General features: G+C 37.6%; 1 protein-coding gene across 1 annotated transcript in view; it reads right to left on the bottom strand.

The window, feature by feature from the left end:
- The window catches only part of PLXDC2 (plexin domain containing 2), a 434538-nt gene that overhangs the window by 257692 nt on the left and 150431 nt on the right, over window positions 1–26415 (bottom strand). Inside the window, exon 2 of the mRNA XM_002750087.8 lies at window positions 421–632. Coding sequence (XP_002750133.1) covers window positions 421–632 — 212 coding nt within the window. The remainder of the gene's footprint in view (window positions 1–420; window positions 633–26415) is intronic.

The following is a 26415-nucleotide window of genomic DNA, read 5'->3' as shown; positions in this document are numbered from 1 at the left end:
GGCATGTTCCTGTAGTCCCAGCTATTCAGGAGGCTGAGGCAGGAGAATTGCCTGAACTAGGGAGGCAGAGGTGCAGCGAGCTGAGATCCTGCCACTACACTCCAGCCTGAGTAACAGAGTGAGACTGTCTCAAAAAGAAAAAAAAAATAGATGCTCTTACACAATGAATTCCTTGAGAGCAGGTGCAGTATTGTTGCCTCACTGTCATCACCACACCAAGCCTGTGTTTGTCTGAAAATGAATTAATGGATGGTCAAGTGCCTTAGCTATTGTATATATTAATGAATTAAATTGCTCTTTAAAAGAAATCCAAAAGTGCTAGATTGAGATGAAGAGACAACTTACGTACATATAAAAGTTGGGCACCTAACATGACATATATTCATTAATCCATGTCAATTACCCAGACTATGTATCTACCTCAATCTGGGTGTTATTGTCCTGCCCATCGTCTAACAGCAGGTCTGTGAAGCTTCTGGGCTCAGGAGAGTCTTGGCCGACGCTTGCTCGGTTTGTGTCTACCGCCTTGAGAAAGTCCAAGCTTCTTTTCCACCTGTGGCTGTATGTGTGTGAATTGACTTCCACCTCCTCCTCTGTGTGAGGGAAGGCCTGAGCAACTCCATACTGCCAATCTGTTCGAAAAAAGAAAGAAAATGTGTTATCACTCATTATGTGTACCATATACATGCATGCGCTATTGGCTTGAGAAGGAAAAAGTGTTATGTTAGGCATGAGAATAGGAAACTAACTTGTAACAGTGAAATCTCTTTACTTGTAATATCTTGAGCTGGTACAAACATCTCTGATTGGAATGCAATTGCAGGAAACACCAGGAGTTGTGACAATGGTTAGCGGGCAGATCTTGCAGAGTTTTTAAAAACAGATGTGCAGCCCTGAAGCAACTCATTTTTATTCCTTTCCCTTGCCCCTTCTGCAAGCACATTTCATAAACATTCTCTAGCTATTCTGAGAAAGCAAGCTAGAATCCAAACAAAGGGATGAAATCGAGTGGTTGTTGGATTATTTTCAAAATAAAAGTCAGACCTTATTTACTTGTAAGCTTGTATTTATTTCACTTGAGTTGTGCTGGACAGCAAGGGGACACCAACATATTTGAATCGGTTAAATAATACAAGCAATTGTCTTCGTGAAAATGGACAAAACTACCTGGTAGCTTACAAGCCAGTCTTGGTTCACTGCCTGACCCATTTAATAAGTAAGACCCTCAGGAGTCATCACTGCACTCTTATTCATTTGCACTGTTCTCACCTTGAAATCTTGTCAGGGTCTAAAGGATGACAGTGATGGGCACTTATAGAAATGGATGGGAAGGCAAGGAGATGAAATCACAAAGGCATTTTAAAGCCATCTGCTGGGACTGGCCTTGCTGACCCAGCTTATCCTGCTACTCCAGGAGTAAAAAATGAGATTTAATCATCACTCCTCGTCTTTCATTTCGGTAGGTTAGCAGTGGAAGGTGTGCCACAAGTATTGGAAATTCAGTTTCTGAACAAGAACAGCCTTCTTGCAGCCAACTATTACCAAAAGATATGAATGGGCAGGTTTTAGAACTGGCAAGATACGGGTTCAAAAAGGGAGAAGAGAGCAGTGATTTAATTATAGCCATTATGTTTCCCTCGGTACAAGAACATTCTAAGAAACCAAAATGTATTTAATGCAGCTTACAATACAATGAATCAGCTTCTTAGAACTCCGATAACGAACTTAAAGTCACCACTACCGATCACAGGCATAATTACCTAAACCACCTCCTTTTTAACCCAGAAAAGTGCTAGTAATTCTTCTAGACAGAGAGGATATTATTTGGTTTCACAGTAAACTTAAAAGATCTCTAATTATCTGATAGTTTGGTGCATAGAACCCAGAGGAAAACACTACCATGATGTCTGCCATCCAGACCTTTCCTTGAGCTCACAGAATGTTAGAGCTCAAAAGGACCACAGAGACCAAAGTAGCTAAAACTTCACAGGGATAAACCCAAGAGCAAGAGAAATGTACCATTTTGTTCATTTTATTGAACTGCTGTAGGAAGAAAAAAAAAAAACCTCACGTACATAAAGGGCTGAGTGTGGAACCCTCCCGGCCTCCACACAGTAAGTGTTTAATAAGCACATCTAAGCAGTGTTGCCATCATCACTGTAGAAAATAGCTCTTTCTGTAACAGCATTTTCCCTACTGGCTATCAGGTAGTACTCAAAATGTTTATTGACTGACTGAATGAGTGGAGGAATGAATTTTTGACAGTCTATTTGGAACAAACATCATCGGACCAGGCAAAATTAAGTAATGGAAAAACTAATGTGCAAGGAAGAATCCAGGAGACTGGAGCTGGAATTCTTTCCAGTAGGTTTGATGGTTGTATGATCCTGCATAATTTTAAAAAGTCTCTGTGCTTTTGTTATCCTATATTTTAAACAGGAATGAAAGCATCCTGCCTTCAAAAGCAGCCAGCTTTTCCTGAGACTGTCAGGCTCCAAGACCTATGGTTTTAGGGAAAGCTACATAAAGCAATTTTACTTGCTTTATTTATATATCCTGCTTCATTACCAAAAATACAGGAGGCAGCTTATAACCAGGTAAGTAACAAAACTTCATGACAACCAGATAAGTTCTCCTACCACAGCACCTAGGTCAATGTCAGATACCTGCATTTTCCTTGTACTTGCTGTAGCAGCTCTTAGCAAGTTACACCCCTGACATGGCTATGCAAAAACAAAGAGTCATGTAGGAATCACTGAAACCCATGCAGGATCCTTGTTAGAATGTCAGCCTAGAAAAGAAATGGTAGCAAACCTAATGGAGAGAATAGATTAAATGATTCTAGATTGGAAAAAAAATGGTATTAGAAAAACATACGCACAAATGATGCCAACCAGAGGTATGTCAGTCTTCCAAAATATAAATCAGAAAAAAAAAACACCACACACACACACACACACACACACACACACACCTACAACTTCAAAGGATTTGTCTTTATTAAAATCTTCAAAACAGAATTTCAAAGCAGCTTTTGGTTTCTTTTAAATAAGTGTTACTTTTTCCCTCCTTGATATTAATTTTTACCATTTTTTAGATATTTATAACATAGGACAAAACAGAACTTTCTAGAATACCCATTAGCACCTTCCTTGCCCTTTTAAATTAGCTTCTGGAATCCTGGCCCAGAACAGACAGTAAACGGAACGCCTAACCCTGGAGGAGGCTTTTGCATGGGATTCTACTTCTCCACTTCCTCAGATTCTCTTTCCTATTTTTCTTCCTGTCTTTTTTCTCTAGAGAGCATAGAAAAATGAGTTCCAAAACTTAAACGATAAAGTCTCTATTTTGCATTTAAGTTGAAATTTGAGAAGTCTGATGAAAGTGTCAAACTCTTGTTTTTGTATTGAACATTCAAACTCATCCTTTAGCAGGATTATTAGGGAAGAGTGAATTTGGCAGACAGGTAAGCATCTGTATGAGACACGTGTATAGCCTTACTCTAGCACTTTCAAGGTTTGGTCTCTAGACAGCTGAGGTTTGATTATTTTTCCCCTATTGTTTACCAGCATTTTATGATTTTTGTGTCTCTCTCCTGCTGTCACCATTAACAGCTATTACAGTCAGATGTTGACAAACCTTCATCCCTGTGCCTACTAGAATTTGCTACCTCAAACTTGGAACACAGATCATTTGCTTGCTCTAATTGTGTTTGCAAAGAGTAAACAGGATCTCAGGAAAAACCTGAGGGGTTTTCTAATGAGAATATTTGTGAGCTTTAGGGCCTGGCATCCATGAATATCCTTTTGGTTGGCATTTTAAACCTAATTCTTTGTCTCTGGTTACGTCATGAATAAACAAGCTACCTGGTAGTGCAGAGAGGAAATCCTATTATATGTTTATAATTTGGTAATACATGGCTCATCAAGGCTGAAAAGCATGAAACTGACTTAGATTTTGATCCTACTTCTAAATGATATTTAGAGAAGACAAAACAAGTCAAAAGAGACGTTTTACAGACTAAAGACAAGATAATCAGAAAAAAATCACAGCTTCATTATCTATATTGTAAATTACTCCCGTGCATTTCACAGATTTTCAAACTCATACAAATATTTTAAATTACTCTTTAAATCAGCACCAAAACAAATTATTCAGAAGCAAGAAGAAGGAATGTATGTGACACAATTTTTCCCTTTCCAGCTGTAGTAAAAACAAAACAACAGGAGGGATCTCTGAATACCCTGGGTAAACAGATTGTTTGCTTTCTGTCTGCTGTATGTTAATTAAACCACTGATGGAAAAACCTTAAAGATCATTTTCCCCAACATATTTGGCTATAGATAGCTCATGGAAACATGAATACATCTCTTGATTCCCATTGGAATATAAGAAGAGAAAGCTTTGAAGACACACTTCTGTAAACACAATATATAAATTGATCTTAACACATTCTTGAGATATTTTATTATAACAGCAAACTATAATTGAAGAAAGTCCTTCATTGTTTTTCCAATAAGCATTATTGTTGAACCCCACGATGTTCAGTTAATCTGAGAGTAGAATAGGAAATTCATGTATATCCTCATATGTATCCTCCTTGCAATTCTCTTCTGTGTCATCATATACGATAACACATAAAAGCAAAAGGGAAGAAAGCTGGGCTTGGAAGGATAGGTTTATGTATTATTTTAATAATTTTATTAAAATACCTTGCATTTAACTAATAGTCATTTGCTGAAAACATTTGAACGTTTTTGAGTCCTACATACAAAGCACATACATAATACATGTGGAACCACCAGAAAGTAACTGCATAAATTGACATGCATCCCATGTAATTAGGATCCATTCTTACTGTACCTTCTGACAAACAATTTGACCTGCACTTTTCAAGTGAACCAAATCACTACTGTAAATCCTCTGAAACATTCAGATTGTTCACTGAAAGCAGATTGACTGGCTAGATGCAACTGAGACTAGATGAAAATATTTGGCTAAGACAGACTGCCATATGGCTTTGCATGTCAATTCACTGCAGAACCAAAGAGAAAATTCTATAGAAAACAGTTATATCCTTAAGTATGTCTATAAACTGGACTACCCCGGCTTCAAGATTTTAACTGGCATCATTAAAGACTAACATAGCTACAGAAGATAAAGTTTACAGAATGTTCGGTCCAGAGATACCAAGGGGCTGAATGGGACCTAGACACTCTATTTCATTAAAGCTCTGAGGAAGACTTTTGTGTCACTAGATAAAGTCTGCCTCATACTCTATTCCCACCATAGGTACTGATATGATTTGGTCATGTCCCCAACCAAATCTTAACTTGAATTCCCATGTGTTGTGGGAGGGACCCAGTGGGAGATAACTGAATCATGGGGGCAGGTCTTTGCCATGCTGTTCTAGTGATAGTGAATAAGTCTCATGAGATCTGATGGTTTTATAAGGGGAAGTTTCTCTGCACAACCTCTTTCTCTTTGCCTGCTTCCATCTATGTAAGATGTGAATTGCTCCTCCTCACCTTCCACCATGATTGTGAGGCCTCCCTGGCCACATGGAACAGTGAGTCCATTAAAACCCCTTTTCCTGTATAAATTACCCAGTTTCAGTTATGTCTTTATTAGCATGGTGAAAATGGACTAATACAGGTGCCTTAGGTCACATTTCCATCATCTTTTGTCTCTTGGCTTCCTAGCCTATTTGTTTGACTATTTGTTTGTTTTAGAGACAGGGCCTTGCTTTGTCACCCAGGCTTTAATGCAATGGCACAATCATAGCTCACTACAACCTCAAACCCCTAGGCTCAAGTGATCCTCCTACCTCAGCCTCCTGAGGATCTAGAATTACAGGAGCACACCACCATGCCCGGCTAATTTTTAGTTTTATTTTTTGTAGAGATGGGGTCTTACTTTGTAGCCCAGGCTGGTCTCAAACCCCTGCCCTCAAGTGATCCTTCCTCCTCAGCCTTCCAAACTGCTGGAATTACAGGCATGGGTGTCTATGCCTGGCTAATTTTAAATTTTATTTTTTGTAGAGATAGGGGTCTCATTTTGTTGCCCAGGCTGGTCTTAAACTCCTGGCCCCAAGCAATCCTCCCACCTTGGCCTCCCACAGTGCTGGGATTATAGAAGTGAGCCACCGGGCCCAGCCCTATCTGATCTTATGTTGTCAAATTCTTCCTTTTCCATCCTTTTCTCCACTTGAAACCAGAAACAACTTACACATTTTTCACTTCACTTTTCTGACAAGCCTCGAATGACTCCTTATATCCACTCAACTATAAGATACTCCATGCTCCTTTTCAAGCTACTCCCCTATCTCTTCCTTCTCCCCATCATGCCAATGCACCCATCACACAGAATTTAACAGTCTCTTTACCTACAATGAATGAAGTTACCATTGCATGGATGAAAGACTTTACCCCGCCCCAAGATTTTGGGCAATCTAACAACTCCTTCAAGATTCAGCTAAAATAATGTCTTTTTAAATGAACTTCCTCAGGCAGAGCTAATCGAGTTTTCTTCTATAATCCAGTAATTCTTTTGCCATCAACACTCTTTTGCCTACCCCCATTGGAATGGGAGACTGTGCAGAGAAGAGTTAACACAGAAGGCATGAGACTGCTATCCTTAGAAAGTGCTATTTGCAAGGCTGGCATCTGGGAACTTAGATTTAGGGAGGGTTCCCCTCATTCCCTAACTGATAAAAGTGGCTCACAGTGCCTAACCGGGCAAACAATACGGTTCACACTGAAAACCTCCCTTCCTTCTGGGAGTCTGGAATTTGGGTACATGTTAGACAAAAGGTAGCTTACATGACCAGCCCACAGTAAGACCTTAGGGACTGAGTTTTGAATTAACTTCTGGGATAGACAATATTTCACAGTGAATGTGTTATAACAATTCATTGCTGAAAGCATGAAACATATACTGTGTGTGTGGAGACTCTCAGAAACCTGACCCTGGTTTCTCTGGACATTTCTCCATCTATATGCCTTTTCCCTGTGCCAGTTTTGCTGTAATAAATCATAACCACGAGTATGACTATATGCTGAGTCTTGTGGATCCCTGCAGCAAATCACCAAAGCTGGGGTAGTCTTGGGGACCAATGACACAGAGATGTCTCAAAATAGGGATGCTTGCTTATTTGTATATTTTGTCCCACCAATATAAGCATGGACATTGACATATAACAAGTATCTAAAGTTTTTTTAAATAAATAATTAATGAATGATTAACCAGGTTACTGCTCATCTGAGACAGTGTCTTAAAAGTTTATGTGTGCAATCTCTCGTCTAACTTATTATTTTAGAATGAGTGTAGCAGCTCATGCCTTCAATCCCAGCACTTTGGAACATGGAGGAAAGCAGATTGTTTGAGACTGGGAGTTGGAGGCCAGCCTGGGCAACACAGCAAACCCCCATCTCTACTAAAACTGCAAAACTTAGTAAATTTTGGTGGAAAACATTTGGTTGTGGTGGTGTGTGTCTGCAAGCCCAGCTACTTGGGAGGCTGAGATGGGAGGATCACTTGAGCCCAGGAGGCCAAGGCTGCAGTGAGCCATGATGAAACCACTACATTCTAGCCTTCCAGCCTGAGCGACAGCAAGAACCTGTCTCAACAACATAAAATAATTGTAATCATGTTTCCAAGCAGTCAGAGAAAAGGGGAGAAAAAGGAGAGCACAATGGGAAAAAACCTATAAGAACTTCTCTTTATCCGAGATGATCTTGACCCCAAAACAGCTCACTGGCCAGGTGGGTAATGTTTAGCTGCCTTCATGATTGCAGTTCATCATCTCTGTTCTTTGTGGCTAACGAAATCTATAAGAAATACAACACATGTCTTTGGAGAATGTGGGCATGGCTCAGTGAGATTGGAAGGCTATAAACTACATGAAACAAAGAACACTTTTAAGTTAAAACTGGGAAAAAAGCAGAGAATGACTCTGAAAGTTGAGGCAGCAGAGAATTAGAACCATACAGGCCTATGGCCAAGATGCAAGTACCCTGCACATCCCCTATTCTCCATCCTTACCCTTCTCTGTCTTCGAAGTCATTGCAGGAATTTGGGTCATTCTAGGGTATTGTTTTGGTGAGAAACATTTGGCAATTTAAAAAATATATAAATAAAATGAAACAGAATGGAAAATTCCAATTAAGCAAGCACTCAATCCAAAATACATACTTGGCCAGGCACTGTGGCTCATGCCTGTAATCCCAGCACTTTGGGAGGCCAAGGCGAGTGGATTGATCATCTGAGATCAGGAGTTCGAGACCAGCCTGGCCAACATGTAAAAGCCCATCTCTACTAAAAATACAAAACTTAGCTGGGCATGGTGTTGCGTGCCTGTAATCCCAGCTACTCGGGAGGCCGAGGCAGGAGAATCACTTGAACCTGGGAGGTAGAGGTTGTAGAGAGCAAATATTGTGCCACCTCACTCCAGCCATGGACACAGAGTGAGATTCCATCTCAAAACAAACAAACAAACAAACAAAAATACACACTTAACTAATTTACACTTTTAAAATGTAATGGTTTATAATTTTACTATTAAATAAAAGAATAAAGAGACATTATAACTTTATGTGTAACAATGGTATATCGTTCTATGGAAAACATAAAGCATGCTAAGCCTTATGAGCCATCATTAATAAAATTTAAGACAACTTTATGGTATTGCTAGGTCTTTACTAAACTATTGAAAATAAATAGAAATGTATTAATGGTTATAAAATAAAGGTGTTTTATATATTGCTTCTAATGATAGGTTGATAATCATAACAATAACCTTCATTTAGGGTTAGTAATGTGCTTGGGCTTGGCATGAATTATTATTCTATTTTACATATGAAGGAATTGACATATGTTAGAAGTCCAGTGATGGTTTGGGAAAGCAGCCAGACCTGGGTCGTGAGGCTGGGTCTTAACTCCTGTATAATCTGCCTCTGATTAATTGTTCAGAGGATCAATTTAGCAGTCTGTCACAAAGCCTAGTGATATAACACAAGAAAACAATCAGAAAAAAAATAATCTAGGCAAAGTGTGCTATTTAAAACAGCAAAAATCTGTAACATAGGCAAAAATCTGTAAACAATTCAGCATGGAAAAGCAAATAAGAAATAGGATGACCCATCATGTTGACTCTGTTAATAGAAGGAAATGAAATAATGTTCAGGTAAAAACAGAGCAGAAAGTAATAGTACATTAATATTGATTATTGTTTTATATCTTGAAATGTTTGGGAAATACCTTAAAACAATTAATCTTTGCATTAATTGAGGGTTTTCTATTAACTGCCTAGTAGAAATTTAAAAGAAAAATAAAATTCAAGATGATTTCAGCAAGTGTTATACCGTGATGATAACTGCTTATCTTACAATAAAAGAAAAATGATCAAAGAACTCAGAGCATCAACTGAATTTTTATATAAAATCTGTGAGATTTAAGGAATAGGCTTCTTTCCACAGGAGCCAGAATCCAAAGATAACCTATGAATAGAAAAAGAGCTTTTAATTAAATCTGAAAATACATCTTTTAATGAGGTTTTTGTGATTTTTCACAAAGAACATTGCATCGTCAACCCAGAAGCCACATAAAATGTTTAGGTATGTAACCTCCCACCATCGCTAAAATGAGAGGGTGCAACTTTATAACCATATGGCCCTTCCCACCTAAAAATGTCTACTGTTCTACAGGTTAGCTAAGTATCTCGTTTGTGCTAGGCTATTTGGGGTCACATATTAAATACTCTATATTCATTTTCAAGTTTTCTATTTTACTCGTGAAAATTCACGTATTGTAATAGTTCCGTGGTTCCGCAGCACAATAACCAACTAAAACCACTTGGTAAACTCTTTCACACTGCTATTCATCTTCAGTCACTTTACACTGCTCTGGTTTCCTACGCTGGGCTAATTTATAATGAGGGCTCTGAACTAAAAGCTAAGTTCCACTGCATGAAAGGATTGAGTACGCCAACCAGGGGAGATGGAAAATTCTATAAACAAGGACCAGTCATGGCCAATAGCCTTGCTATGGAAAATATGAAATGTCTGAGGCTGAAGAGGCCAGATGTAATCAATTGTTTTACTGGTACCCAGTGTCAGAGATAATCTGCAAATGTCTGAGGCTCAACTCACTGAGGGCCTTCTGTTTAATCCAGGCTGCCAGATGTCTGACAGACACAATCTTGTTCCATATTGTCATAACACTATATTCAGTCCATGGGGTCAGAATCCATAATGGAGCAATGTTGAGCCCAGGATGACTTATCCAACAACCACAGACGATAGCCAACACATGTACTTCTATCTCATTATGTTTTATAAATTGTGTCTGATTTGAATCAGATCAACCATACTGTTATCATCAACTTTTCCAGTTCCCATTTCGATTAATTCAAGCTACTATGAGGGGTAAAATATTTTAATATGAAAAATATGTTTCTCTATGTAAATGTATGATTTTGAGTTAAAAAAATCACTTTTCATTTAGCCTTTTTCTTCAAAATGGTAAACTATAAGCCAAAAAAAAAAAAAGGGGAAAAGAAAAAACTGGGAAAATGATGAGAAGTAGAAATTTCAACATCAGTATAAATTTAACAAAGAAATATTGGGTATTCACAAACTAAATCATAATTTCAGTACTATTTCACTCCATTAAATTTAGTAAGTGTTTTTCTCTTTTTTTGGAAATAAAACATTTAAATTTGGATATCAACTACTATTCATCCAAGTAGCAGTTTTAAAATAAAGTTCCCAAGAACTTCTAAAATGCTATGAATGTCTGAATTCTGACATTACTTTTCTAAATAACATTCCCTAATTAAATTGCATGATTGCATGTATTTATGCTGATTACATAATTCAACTAACATTGTAAATAATCCACAATCAACAAAATTACATTAAAAAAAGATATCAAGACAGCAAAAACTATACTAAAATTAGATTTCCATTTTTGTGATATATTCCTTAAATATACAAACAACCAGTTAAGAATTAAGCCACTAAAATAAGATGGAAACCTACGTTTCAGAAGTAATCTATCAACCCTGTAAATGAGTAAAGTTCTGATTCTTTTAGAATCCAATGCTTCTCTTTTCCTTTATTTTTGAATTACGTTTCTATAAAGGGTTTTCATAACTCATAAAGCACATTCTAGATAAACTAAAAGACTCTCTGCTTTAAGTAGTTGTTAAAATATATATTTAGGATTAATTCCTTCTAAGGGTGTGGCCTACTTTAGTGCAAGACTAAGAAAAACACCTGAATTCCATAAATGATTGAAAAACAGTGTCTTTCATATCAGACAATAAATTCTTGCCAGGATTTTGCTAAAATTATGTTTGATCTACACTCACTAATGCTCACAACAATGTACTAAGAGAGAAATAATATTCTTTATTTTATAAACAAGCAACACCTGCACAATGCGGACTTAAGAAAACATAGTCCAGTTCAAAAAGTCATTAAGTGATGGATTTCATTGTATAAATAAATAAATATCCTTGCAGTAAGCATGACCTCATTCTAGTTAAAAACATTGGCCAAGCAAAGTGGCTCACACCTGTAATCCTAGCACTGTGGGAGGCTGAGGAGGGCAGATTACAAGATCAGCAGTTCAAGACTAGCCTGGCCAACGTGGTGAACGCTTGACTCTACTAAAACTACAAAAATTAGCCAGGCATGGTGGCAAGTGCCTGTAATCACAGCTACTTCAGGGGCTGAGGCAGGAGAATTGCTTAAACCTCAGGGGAGGGAGTTTGCAGTGAGCCAAGATCGTGCCACTGCACTCTAACCTGGGTGGCAGAGCAAGACTCTATCTAAAAAAAAAAAAAAAAAAAAATTCACATAAGGAAATAACTTGAAAACTTTAAGGGCTTTAAGAATTATTAAATTAAAGTAGTTTTTTAATATAAAAAATAAATCATTAAAAAGGAAAAAAGGAAACAATTAAAATATTATTCTGTTCTGGGTACAGGGGCCAGACCTTAGTGAATATCCATCCAGAATATTTCTCTGCAAGCCTGCACATGTAAGTATGCATGTGTGTACATATGTGTGCATATATGTGTATAATTTGATTTCGGCACTACATAATATCTTTCCACATTACTGACTCTATATTATATTTAATGGACAATTCGTGTCTAATAAACTAATCCTGAATTGCTAAAATTTTAATTTGATACTAGAGGCTGTATTTTTGTGAACAATCTCAATTCTTTCCTCAGAAACAATTTCTTATGATTGTTTATAAGATTGTTCATAATCTGTACACTATTGCACTCAGCCTCTATCAAGTTACACACTCAGCCGCAGGGCCTAATAGAATACCACGTTTTATAGGGTAAGTTCCAAAACATACTTTACAAACTTTTGCCTTTAAAAAAACATTTACATTCTGTTCAGCATCTCCCAGACACTTTCCTTTTACTCAGGCTAAACCATAGAAAGGACATTAAGTTGGTATAAAAATATATTATGAGATGGCGGGATGTACGTGACAATGAAAGGCTAAACAGTCTTTAAACAAACTAGGAAAAGGAAAAGAGAAAGCAACACCGTTTAGGTGTAGGCATTTGGAATGGTGGCAAAGTTGCATAATAATAATTGTGGAGTTTGTTAAAGCGGAAGGAACATCTTTGGAAACAAGCTGATCGAACGTGTGGTTATTCTATGAAGGCATTAACTGCTGTGGTCAGCTCCACGCCTGGGTCAGGGGCCGTCTCTCTAGGCGCTCCAGCCAAATGGGATTAACCTCACCTGCCTTTTCACTCAATACTGAAACCTGGGTAATGGCTTTGTTCGGTTTATATTTCAATTAATGTAAACAAGAATGGTAGTACTTGAGAAAATTGCAAAAGGGAGGTGTCAGTGAAACACACATCTCCCTTTCTCAATTTAACATATATCCCACCACCACTTCCCACTTCAAACATCGGTGATAACTAGCCTAGAGCACTTCCAGGATTCATGCACAGAAACCACTATTTGCCTTCAACGCCAGTCCCACTCAATCCTGCACAATAAATTAATGCACATTAACATGTTCCCATTCTACACAGATAATTTTCTTTTGCATTTCCCCAGAGGAAAAGCAAAATGCTCTGAGACAAACTTCCAAGTATACTGCTTATAAAGAATGGCTTGTGGATAAAGAAAGGAAAAGACATCACTATTTTCTCACTTTAACTTGACATAATGTCTCACAACTCCCAATACACTGCGTTGGAGTGAAGTGTTTTAACCTGCCTTTTGTTATGAAATATTTGGCTGGGTAACCGACAGGCAGCCTGGGATTTTTTTTTTTAAGCCATCAACATCTTTCAATGCTATTTGGAATGCCAAGAGAATGCTTTGTTCCAGTCCCATTTAGCAATCGAATACTTCATGAAGTTTAATTAAAATTAAGTCAAAAATATTCTCCATGTTTGTATAAACCTTAAATTTGTTAACCTGTTATTGGATTTTCAAAAATACCTGTTTAGAAAACTGATTTAATTTTCTATTTATATGTAAATTTCAGTTTCAAAGCTTGGACTCAGGTCTGTTCTAAGAATGCTAATCCTAACTCGACCATATTTAAACTCATTGTAAATACACTTAGACCTCTCACCAGTTCATAATACGTTTATCAATAACTGACATTTCAAACATTTCAAAGTGCTCTGCAAAATGCCTAAGTTCCTGTTTATGAAAAAAAAAGTGCTTTCTCTTCAATTCAATGTGAATTCATTCATTCATTTCTTCTTAATCAAATCGTGGTGCCAGCTTCAAACTTTCCAAAGGCTTTCTAGTGGTTTACAGAAGCCCCAGCCAAAACACAGCACCAGCAAGAATCAGCCTTCTACTGGAGGACTGGAAGGAGGACCAGTGTGTCTGGAGTGGAGAAAGCATAGGCAAAGTGGTCTGAGACAAGGAGCGAAAGTGAGAAGGAACTGTATCTCCCAGGGCCTTGAAGAATGCAAGGAAGTTGGATTTTACTCTAAGGAGCTGTAAAGTCATTGGAAGGGTTTTAGGAAAAAAGGGCTTGATCTGACACATGACTTAGAATGACTTCAAAATAGATTGCTTGAGTATATGTTTTCACCACGTTAGGCTCACCTGATAAAGGCAAACAACACTTTTATTCCGAAGATATCTGGCCTATCACACATAAAGTCAAGAAGAGGTTGACTAATTTGATGAGTTGTTAGCATAAAGGGTGGACTCAGAGAAGAAAAGTAAGTACTTAATTAGGCTAACAGATGAGTAAGAATTTTAATGTCTAGGATTGTTAATTCTCCATTTCATGTACTTAATAAGACATATGAAACACTTGACTGAGTTTTCCACATCATCAGCAACTGCTCTAAGTGGAAATAAGAAAACAACTAGTCACTACTGTAATCCACTACAATAATCTTTACCATAGAAAATGTGGATTGAAAGTTCATGCATCAAGGTGTGGCATGGAAGAGCAAAAATAAATGGATTTGTTCTTTTCCCATTTTACTCTGTTTAATATTCCAACAGGTAGACAGGAAAGCAAATTAATTTTAACAAATAAAATCAAAGAGAAGAGCAGGGAAAGGGACACCCTGAAATTTATGGTGGCTTTTAGTTCATAAATAGAGACTGGGTCTGAGGTCCATATCTTATGAGCAATGTGACCAAAGCATCTCAGTTTATAATGCATGCATTGCCCTGGTAATGTAGGAATGTAAAGAGCAATGAAATGGATTTCCTAAACAGATAATAAACCTTCACAGCTGTAGAAGATGTTCAAGAAATCTTTGTTGAACGAATGAACAAACATTTCAAAAAAAAAGAAAGCAGAAATACAATTTCCTTTTAAAAGAGTAAGGATTTAAGAAAAAATTAAGGATAGCTCTTATAAACTAAGAAGCTTACACGCTGAACATCAGTAAAATCACTACGTTTTTCCTAACACTAACAATAAAAGTACACATAAACTAGTTTCTCAAACTTTAGACAGCACTAGGATCATCTGGTGTTTTCAAAGATTCCTCAAACCCACATGCTTCACAAAGACCCCAGGAGATACTGAGGCAGGTAGATCAGAAACACTTGAAGAAACACTGATGTCAGTAAAACACTGAACAATTCTATTTTGCCTGCCTCTGAAGTTCAAGGTCATAAATCTGTACTTTGAAGGCATCAACCAAAATTGTATGTGGAATATGAGTGAATATATAAGATAATCTATAGATACTAGTTTTGATTTTATTTTAAAAATTAAAAGACTTGTTCAAGTATTTGCAACCTTGTATTAACTCCTTAGTGGCGTAAACGTCTTTGAAAAGTGCTTTCTTATCGACTTCCTTTTTCACAATAGCCCTTGAATTATGCAGGCAGTTCCATCGCTCCAATTTTAAAGAAGAAATTCAACTGCAGGTGGGTAGAATGCCCTGTCTGAGGTCCCACCTTCAGTCATGCACAGAAATCACTAGTTGCTTTGAACTCAAGTCCCACTCAAAAGTAATAATCCTGCATCCCTTCTAAAATAAATCAATGCACATTAACATGTTGCTATTTGACACACATAATTTTATTTCACATTTCCCCAGAGGAAAAGCAAAATGCTCTGAGACAATTTTTTAAGTGTACTGTTGATAAAGAATATCATGTGAATAAAGAGGGGAAAAGACATCACCATGTTCTCACTTGAACTTTACACAGTGCCTCGCGTCTCAGGCTGATGGCTGAGCCTGGGTCTTCAGACCTCAGGTTCAGTTTCAGCTCCCACACAAAGTCCACCTGGGATGTTCAGTGCCATTATCCCATCTATTCCTACCCTGCTTTCACTAGGACACACCTGCTCCAGCACCAGACCTTTTACTGCAGTGGCCATCCAGAAATGAGATTGGGATACCAGGGACCTGCCATCTTTCTGGAACTTGAGTTACACCCTTACAGGAAACAGATATGTGAAACTCAAAGTGGTGCCTTCTTCTTTTTCTTGCCTGACACTTTGACAACGCATGGGAATATGTCATTATATGGAAAACTGCTGTACCAAGTCTCAGTAACACATTTAAACACATTTAAACCCTGTAGGTTAAGCCTACCTTTTATATTGTAAATATCAGGATTAATTATTGGAGTGATGAGCTGGGCAGGCCAGGTACTAAGGAAAGTCTAGGAAAACCTCCCACAGGCCCAGGATGCACATGAGAGAAGGTGAGGGACTGATAAGAGTTAAAATGCAGATCTGACTCGGGAGGTCCCAGGTGCGCCTGACAAGCAGAAATGGTGGTGCTGCTGCCACCCCTGGTCCACGGATCATACTTTGAGCAGCAAGGTTATGGGAGGGACCCATTAAACCTTGGATCCAGAAAATAACAGAAACAAAAGAAGAACCCAGATAGAGGAGGGAGGCAGAAAGAAATAAAGCTACATACATATTCTCAACTCAACTGGGGTGCTAGTTTCCTTGGAGTTACCTAAAATTACCAAGTAAGAGCAGCTATTACACCCGAAGACTTAATATCTTCATCCGCTCAGCAGTACATTGTGCTAGTCCAGTGGATAATTCCTCCTCCTGGTTTGGACTTCCAAAAAAGTCAAGCAGGCATTTATCCTCGAAGAACAAAACAAACAACACAAAACCTTAGGAAGCCACACGTATCAATGTAGGAACATGTAGAGAATTAAAGAAAAATGTTCCTTTCCTTTCTTTTTGTTTTTTGCAAGATAAACAATATGACCTCTTTCTCAACTCGGCCAGATTAATTTAGAAAAAGGAATTAATTTTAAAATGGAATTCACCAATTATTCACTGCAGAACTGATTGCTATCAAATCTACTACTGATAATTAGAAGTATCAAGTGATTCACTCAGTACATAGTAAAGATTTAGAATTTTCTCATTAGTGATTAAGCAGGGGTTACCTACAGAGATATGCTGCTTAGAAGAGGACTTATATTATCAAATGTGATACGAGTAATTTTAGATTAGAAACAGCCTAAAGAACATACAAAAGGTATAAAAAAGTATGTTAACATTGAAAATAAATGGTTCTTTAGAGACTACCACAAAGTGCAGAAATGAAATATTAAAAATAATATATGTAAATTTTAGATTTACTGCGTATAGAAATAAATCTACTTTCATATCTACTATTCTTTGTTCAATGAAGAGGCAATTGCATAATGATTCAACGTCCCCTCAGTAATATGAATGACCATCTGAGGACAATGAAGATTAGTTTATTTCCTTATAATCCTATATTGTGTATCCACCAAAACTAATAAAGAAGCTGATTTTTACAGGCCACTTCCTTTTAAAGATGTAAAGGCATGTTTACTAGATGCTGGGTAGACACCTCAAAAAAGGGAAAAGAAAGAAGTTTACTGTTGTTGCTGCTATCTATCAACAATTTAGTGAGTGAGCATGTTTTCTATTTTTAAATAATGTAACAATCGTATCACCTACCAATCCTGCATAAAAACGTAAATATTAATTAACTTCACTGTCCTAACATTGGATTGAAGAAACCAAATTAGATTGTTAATACTACTGTTGGTATTTCTAGATCGGCTGCAAAGAACAGTCTGTTTCATAGCTGAAATAAACCCAGGAGTCTATGATATCCGAGAAGAAAGTTTAGGTGTTTGAAGCAGGATACTGCAATAGTAGACTTGGAGTTACCAAATAGACCAAGACTCACCGAATGGAGGGACAGTTCTGAATGTGTCTACCACCAATCAGTCACAGGTGACCATTCAGGGACTCCAGGATTAAAATCTGTCATGTAACATATTGTTTCTTCCTCAAGGGAAAAGATTCTGAAATACTATTTCAAATGACTCCTTCATTTTAATAAGATTTTATAAAAATTCAGTTTTAGAACAATGAATGTATTTACTCTATGGAGAAAATTTCTTGTCATTTGTTCCAAAATGTGGAATTGTAGCAATCTGCAGAGGCAGGCATCATGAATACCATATATTCTGGACAAAAGATAACAGCACTGGAGATTCCTGTTTTACTCTGTGAAAGGGCTGTGGGTGTTTTCACACACATTGCCTCACTAGACTGACCCAGCTCAAAGAGAAGAGAGGTTAGGAGTTTGTGGGTGGTTAGTTATCACAAGAAAGCTTTACAATGAATCGGAGTTTGAATTTCATCTTCAGAAAGGCCTGATGAGCAATTTTGCTCTCATTCCACAGTGGGTCCTTACAATCAATGCCATGCTAATTTGAAATAATCCATTATTTCATGGAGTACATAATTTCAACTTTCTGTGTTTATGTCGATAGCTACCATTTACAAAGAGTTGACTGCAACCTAACCAAAAGGTGCATGCTGAATAAGCCACCAATGACAAATAAAATTGACACCTGCTAGCCTGACTTTCACCCATTCTGTGGAACTCCATCTCAACCCATCATTTTGTGCAGAGATGCTTCCAGGCTCTAAGTAAACTTACTAAGAAAAGACAGGTCGGATGTCTGGGTGAGTTTAGAGATCTTTTTCTGCTAACACTCTGCTGCATCAGGGGTAGAATACATCCACCTATTAAATCATCCCCAGAGGAATGAAGAATGAGCTTCAAGTCTCAATGGCACCTCCAACTACATAAATTGACAAAAGAAAAAAGCATGTACTACAAACCAATGTATCAAGACTTTAATATCACTTCCCTCTGGGCCTCAGTTTCTTCATGTATAAAGGCCATGCCAACTATATCATCTTTAAGCCTTAGGATGTGAAGCAGCGCTTGAGAGAGGCAAACACTAAATTGCTCAAATTGCATTGACTCTTCAACCAACTCAAATAATTTTAAGTTAAATTTAAAACACAGAAACAGAGAGCCACTATTGAAATTCTTTGATTGAAGATGGAATCGTTTGCAGTAATTGTCAGTAACTAGTGTCAATAATGGTTCAGCAATTGTCAAAGAGCTGAGAAGCAAAAATAACATAAGATTTTAAAAAAATCTTATACTTGTCACAAAAATCATTAGGCACCAATTCTCCCCATTGAAATAAAGATATAAAACTGCTGTGACATTTTTCTCGACCACTTTAAATTTAAACATTAATAAATTAATCAAGACCAACTCAAAATGAAAAATACAACAAATTTTATAAAACAAAATGTTATGGACTGAATGCCTGTGTCTCCCTATGATTTGTGTTTTGAAATCCTGACACCTAGTTTGGCTATATTTGGAGATGAGTATCTATCGAATTAAGTAAAGTTAAATGAGGTTAGAAATTTGGCACTAATCCAAATTAGAAACATGGGATCAGTGATCCCTGATCCAATAAGGTTAGTGTCTTTATAAGAAAAAATATCAGATTGATGTGTTCTGCCTACCTGCTATCTTAACTATTATTTTAAGTATTTTCTTATACATATGTATGTATACACATAGATGACTTGACTAGGTTCTTCCTCTATCATTTCCATAGATGTCTGTCCCATACCAAATGAATGCCATGTGAGGACACAGCCAACAGAAGGCCAGCTATAAACCAGGAAGAGGTCCCTCACCAGAATCCAGATCTGCTGCCACCTTGTTCATGGACTGGTAGCCTTCAGAACTGCACTGAAATGCGTGTCCGTTGTTTACACCACCCGATCTATGGTATTTTGTTATAGCAGCCCTAGCAGACTATGACACAAAACATCACAAACATAACTGATCCTTTACTGTGTGTTTAGCAGTTAATTAGTTCCTGTGAGGAATACATAAGAAAATGGGGTTCCATCCTAAGTACAACTTGCAAAAATCTGTCAATACACTGAACCTTTCCACTGGATATATCCACTACAAAGACCCATTCATTTAAGCATAAAAGAGATGTCAAAGAAAGCAAGATCATCTTGCTATTAAAAACTGCAGTCACGCCGTCAAACTGACATTCACTCTCATCTTTTATATGTCTTGTTTGTCAACAGTTTAGCAAAATATAATTGAAACACAAAGTCAGAGGCTCTATGAAAATCAAGGAGAGTTTGAGTAACACTTAAGATGATTTTATATTACTTCAAATGGTACCCAGGTACTAAGAAAAGGAAATTGTTTTTTAAGGAGACATTTTCAGTGATACAGATTCAATTAGAAAATGAACCAAATGCCAGGCTCCCAGATGAGTCTGAATTATCTAGGCTTAGGCATTTCCCCACTGTGAAAAGGCCCACTTCCCAGAAGCAAGCTTATTTTAGGAGGTGGGAAGAAGGAGCTCACATTGCCACATGTTCAGTCATGGAACTAACCCCTGGTAGTAAGGCAAACTGGTCAAGTGGTACCTTCAGAGAGTCTAAAGCAAGAAGGAAAACAAAACCCCAACTAACTCAGATGATAATGTGAAAAAGTTTCTTTAAAGAGGCACAGTGGCTCATGCCTGTAATCCCAGCACTTTCAGAGGCCAAGGCAGGCAGATCACATGAGATCAGGAATTCAAGATAAGCCTAGCCAAAATGGTGAAACCCTGTCTCTACTAAAAATACAAAAATTAGTCAGACATGGTGGCAGGTGCCTGCAATCTCTGCCACTTGGGAGGCTGAGGCGGGAGAATCACTTGAACCTGGGAGGTGAAGGTTGCAGTGAGCCGAAATCAAACCACTGCCCTCTAGCCTAGGCCACAAAGAGAGACTTAGTCTAAAAAATCCAACTATCTATCTATCTATCTATCTATCTATCTATCTATCTATCTATCTATCTATCGGTAGGTAGAGATTAGATAGATGAAAGGAAGAAGTTAAGCTTATCTAAATTGGCTCAGATTATTTTGAAACTATTTGTTGAATACAGTGCCAGGTACGGAACTAGGATCAGGAGGTACAAAGTTAGTATTGTGCAGAGGTTTCACAAAATTGACTTTACTCTCCCCCTTCCTTTTTCCTATGGGAGCGTTTAAAGTCTTACGCAGAAGTGAAAGAGAAAAGGTCCCACAGCAAATAAAGTTCGTGGATGTTTGGTTAAATCAAGTTAAATATATGCTAAGTCTGAAAAACTACTATGTCAACATGGACTGAGAATCTTCAACCTGGAGATCTTTTATCAAGAGGCATTTCTTTCCTTTCCTATTCCACAACATACACACTTTATATATCCATGCATACATAAAATGAAATACTTGTAGGTAATAATAGTCAAGATTACTCTGTTCTTGTTCCATCATTTCCACAGATGTAAGAAATAATAATTATGAGAGCTTACTCTTATCTTGTAATCAATACTTTGCAGAGTAGTCAATAACCCATCACTGTAATAATGAGTTACTTGCCTCTCACACCTCCAACTTACTGTCCATCAAATAGCAGGTCCAATTGTAATCAAAGCTAAAGTGCTTTTATGTGGAATTATGAATGATTGGTAGCACACTATTTAAAACCCCATTCAAATGCCAACTAATTACTGAGGGGTGAAACTAGAAATAAAACACACCTGCTACTGCTATGTTTCTGAAACTCTAACACCCATTAGTAACACTGAATTCTGCTGGTGAAAACTTACCTTGACATCAGAACTGGGTTGAAATTAAATTTGAAAATGAAAACTTCTTTACACCCTGAGATTTTCTTTTTCAAAAAAGAATATATAGAAGATTTCTATATCACTAAATCCTTTCTTTTTTTTTTTTTTTTTTTTTGAGATGGGGTCTTGCTCTGTTGCCAGGCTGGAGTGCAGTGGTGCAATCTCAGCTCACTGCAACCTCTGCCTCCTGGGCTCAAGCGATTCTTCTGCCTCAGCTTCCAGAGTAGCTGGGACCACAGGTGCGCGTCACCACGCCTGGCTAATTTTTGTATTTTTAGTAGAGACGGTGTTTCACCATGTCGGCCAGGATGGTCTCAATCTCTTGTCGTCGTGATTTGCCCACCTCGGCCTCCGAAAGTGCTGGGATTATAGGCGTGAGCCACTGCACCCGGCCTACTAAATCCTTTTTAACACAACACTCTTTACTGCACTTATCAATCAAGTATGAATGAAAGAGTTCAGGGTTTTATAAACAGTGGAATAAAAATAAACTGTAAAGAAACAAGTAAGAAAAAAATCCAAGTAACATGTCTACGGAGATAATAGAGAAATTGACATGTACAATTTGAGAGTCAGAAGGAATCTTAAAGATTAATCTACTTCAGGTTAAAAACTGTATGCTGAATCTATACATTTGTTTCTGCTATTATTATAAAACTCACTAAAATCCAGGTTTAGGGACCTTTAACACCATAAACCCATAAAGCAAATAAGATGAAAACAAACAGAAGAGATACAAAGTTTAGCCTCCAGAAAAACAGAATGCTGATTTGCTCACAGATTGGATATACCAGAAACATAGGGAAGGGAAGGTCGGAAATTTAGGAGGATTAAGTAGCAGCTAGACTACCAGAAGGCCTGCTCAATTTAGCAGAAAACTGGAGGCATGTTATCTGGAAAGGGTAAAGCAGAGGGGCACCCGGTGCTATTCATTAAATATTTATATTCTCCAAGTTTATATATTGAAGCCTAATCTCCAGTCGGGTGACATTTGAAGGTGTAGCCTTTGGGGGGTAGTTAGGCTCAGATTAGGTAAGGAGGGTGGGCCTCCTATGATAGGATTAGTGCCCTTATAAAAAAAAGAAAGAGACACATGAGATTCCATGTCCCCATCTCTCTGCCATGTGTGGATACAGCAAGAAGGCAGAAAATACTATTCCAAAAGGACTCAGACCTCAATAATAGACCACTCCCACACACATACCCACACACAAAAGGAAGAGGATAAATATAGACGTGGAAAAAATTAAAGAAATCATCCAAGACAGTTTCACAGCAATGATGAGTTTTCAGACTGATAGAACCCACTGTGTGCCCTGCAATGGAAGAACTATACCCACATCTGGGCACATCATTATGAAATTTTTGTATGGCAGCTAAAAATAGTTAAGAGACGGAGATAGAAAGTGAAAGGAGAGATCGAACACCAAAGATTAAAATCACTTAGGGCTGGGTGCGGTGGCTCACACTGTAATACCAGCACTTTGGGAGGCTGAGGAGGGCAGATCATGATGTCAGGAGTGCAAGACCAGCCTGGACAACAAAGTAAAACCGAATCTCTACTAAAAATACAAAAAATTAGCCAGGCATGGTGGGGGGCACCTGTTATCCCAGCTACTCGGGAGGGTGATGCACGAGAATCACTTGAACCTGGGAGGCAGAGGTTGCAGTGAGTGCAGTGAGATCATGCCACTGTACTCTAGCCTGGGGAACAAGGTGAGACTCAGTCTCAAAAAAAAAATTACTTATGATTTCTCAACAACAGCACAGAAAAACTAGAAGACAAAAGAGCAATGCCTTCAAAATTGCATGGATAAATGAATTTCAACTTATAATTCAATATGAAGCCAACTTTGCATGGGGTAGGCTATTTAGGGATGAAAAAGCTGAGATATTTATCTACAATGCATTTTTTGTTTTTTAAGAAGGAGTTTAGCTCTGTCGTCCAGGCTGGAATCCAGTGGAAGGATCTCAGCTCATTGCAAGCTCCCGCTCCCAGGTTCAAATCATTCTCCTGCCTCAGCCTCCCAAGTAGCTGGGATTACAGATGCGCACCACCATGCCCAGTTAATTTTTGTATATTTAGTGGAGATGGGGCTTCACCATGTTGGCCAGGCTAGTCTGTAACTCCTGACCTCAAGTGATCCACCCATCTCAGTCCAAAGTATTCTTTTCCAGAAAACTACTAGAGAATATGTTGTACCCAAATCAGACAGTAAATCAAGGAAAAGACAAGAAATTTATGAAACAGGGAATCCAACTCAAAAGAGAGATGAAGGAAATAATATCTGAAACTTCTCAGCTCTAAAAAGTGCTTTCATTAGTAACATAGCTAACAATGTTAATATCAGAAAGCTGGCAGGAAGATGGGTGACGGGGCTGGGTTACATTTAAAGAGCTAAAATCTCATCTTCTGTTGTGTTTTAAGAGATAATTATTAAAGATGAAGAACCAGAACTAGCACTATAACCCTATTATTTAGATATATATAGAAAAATACCATCAGAAAATAGCTAAATAAAAGTGAAACAGTTGCCTCTGGGAAGTGGGATATGACAGAGCCGATGGTTTACAACTTTTTAAACTATGTGTTCATATGACTTTTATGAAAATGGAATAGTGATAAATTTGTCTAACACACTCATTTTCATTACGAAGGTCAGAAGATGACCTTTCCCTAGGTCATTCAACAAGGTGCCTTTAAGAATCAAGACCAGAGCATTTCATTGTTTCATTATTTAAACTGGCATAATTCTGTTACTAAACATAATCACAGTCAAAGTTTAGGTATCTGTTCACTCATTTATTTAATAGAAATTTACTGAATGCCAACTAGGTTCTCCACAGGTTTCGTAGTAAGCAAACCAGACCCAGTCCCTGCCCTCACAGAGTTTGTAAGTGGCTAAGAGACAGTATAGGGTATTTACAGCTAGTTGTGAGAAGACCGCAAGATTTTGCAATTAAGTCCCCTAACTGTATACTCATCTGTTTCTTTCCTTCATTCCCGGTGAAAGCTTTGCTTCCCACATACAAGATAATTCTTGACTTCACTTCCAGACACAGTAAACACCAGGACAATTTATTTTTCCTTTCTTCCCCTGAGCCGAGTCCAGCCGCCAGCCAGCGAAGTATGGTCTTTGAGCCACTACATATTTCCATGTTGATATTGCTTTGTCACCAACATTTCAGCCCATAGACTGGCTGACAGCCCTCCCTGGCCCACAGAAACCACCAGCTGGTTGTGGAACTAGCAATTTACATCTCATGGTGCAATGAGGATCCAGTAATAAGTTTATTTTGTTGAAGACTGTGGAACTACATGAGAAATTGGCCACTTACCTACTTCCTGAAGGGAACGTGACATAAGTAATCCCACTTAAAGGAACAGCCTCATAATCTAGACAATTGAGTCTTTCTCTAGCTTTTCAAAAATAGCTTCAAGAGGCAAACTATTTCTGCACTCTGTCAAACTTGCTTTCCACCCTTTCAGGCTCTCAAAAGTAGGATACTGAAAACGTTTGACATTTAAAACATGGTATCCATAAAATATCTGGAGTCTTACTTGTTAACATAATCAAAGCAACTATCACGATTCTAGTTTCACCTATCTCTTGAAAAAATGAAATGTTCTAATTTTAGTTTCTTATTCTTTACTCCAAATGAAGACTTTTCTGTCTCTTTCAGGAAGATTTTACAGGCTTCCATTCATTCTCTTACTGACCATTCTGAGAATCAAATGGAGGTAGAATGGCGCTCTCCCAAGGAGCTCAGCCCTCATAATGATGGGTGTTCAACCAAAGAGTGCTTATTAATGGTTGTTCTTGGGGCTTTTGGGCTGGTGGGCCACCATTCCCCAACCACTTCCTCTCAGACCGGCAATTCATCATCAGAGGGAAAATTCCAGTATTATACCTTCTTCCTGTACTGACCAAACTGCTGTTTCTCTAAAGGTAAACCTGAAATGTACATCTCTGGATTCTGTAAAGTCTACCAATGCAAGATTGTTTCGTGTATCTACTTACAGATTTTAACATCTAATAGAAGGTAGAAATTCTAATTAGAAGTGGAAAGCCTAAAATATTCTTGAACAAATATCCTTCCTTTCCCACCAAATTCCTTGACAATAATGAATTATATATATAAAATTTCCTTTACTATTCTTAAACTCTAAAAATATACATATATATCCTTCTATATCTGTGTGTGTCTATATGTATGAATATATAGACACATATAGACATACACACACACATATATATAAACAAACAAATCTTGAAGAATGTTAATCAAAACACCTCCATCAATTGAAAATGACGAAGTTTTCACAAAGACAGAAATTAAAAATAGGCATAGCTTATTAAGAAAAAAATATAATTAAAGTTCAAAGTTAAGCACTCTTTCTAAATCTCATTAGGGACTCTAAGTTAAAAATCTAAATTTTAATCTGTGGATTGAAGAGTTACTGCATTGCTTCCACCATAGGAAAGTTAATAAAATCTTAATAGGGTTTTCCTTTAGCAAAAATACAAGTTAACCTACGACTTAAGGTATTTTTCTGAATTCTGATTATCCACTACATGTACATAGGAAGTAGTGAGGTTTTAAATATATTTGTTTCGCCAGTGCAGTAAAAACTCCCTAAGAACACTAATTACCCCAAGTTTCTCCAACTGGTCAATTAAAGACCAGTTCCTTCTTATTTCAACCATATATAAAAGTTAAGGTTTTTTTAAAAATAACTCATATAACATCTTGACTGTGCCCTGTATCCATTCTCTCCTCAATCCACTCTCCCTTGCTCACAAATGCCAGATACATCTTTTTTTTTTTTTTTTTTACTTCCAAAATTTATTGTGGGATGTGCATGTGCAGGTTTGTTACATGGGCAAGTTGCATGTTGTTTGGAT

This window comes from Callithrix jacchus, chromosome 7, assembly GCF_049354715.1.
Source record: "Callithrix jacchus isolate 240 chromosome 7, calJac240_pri, whole genome shotgun sequence".
Classification (NCBI taxonomy): Eukaryota; Metazoa; Chordata; class Mammalia; order Primates; family Cebidae; genus Callithrix; species Callithrix jacchus.
This window is presented reverse-complemented; position numbering and strand designations above follow the sequence as displayed.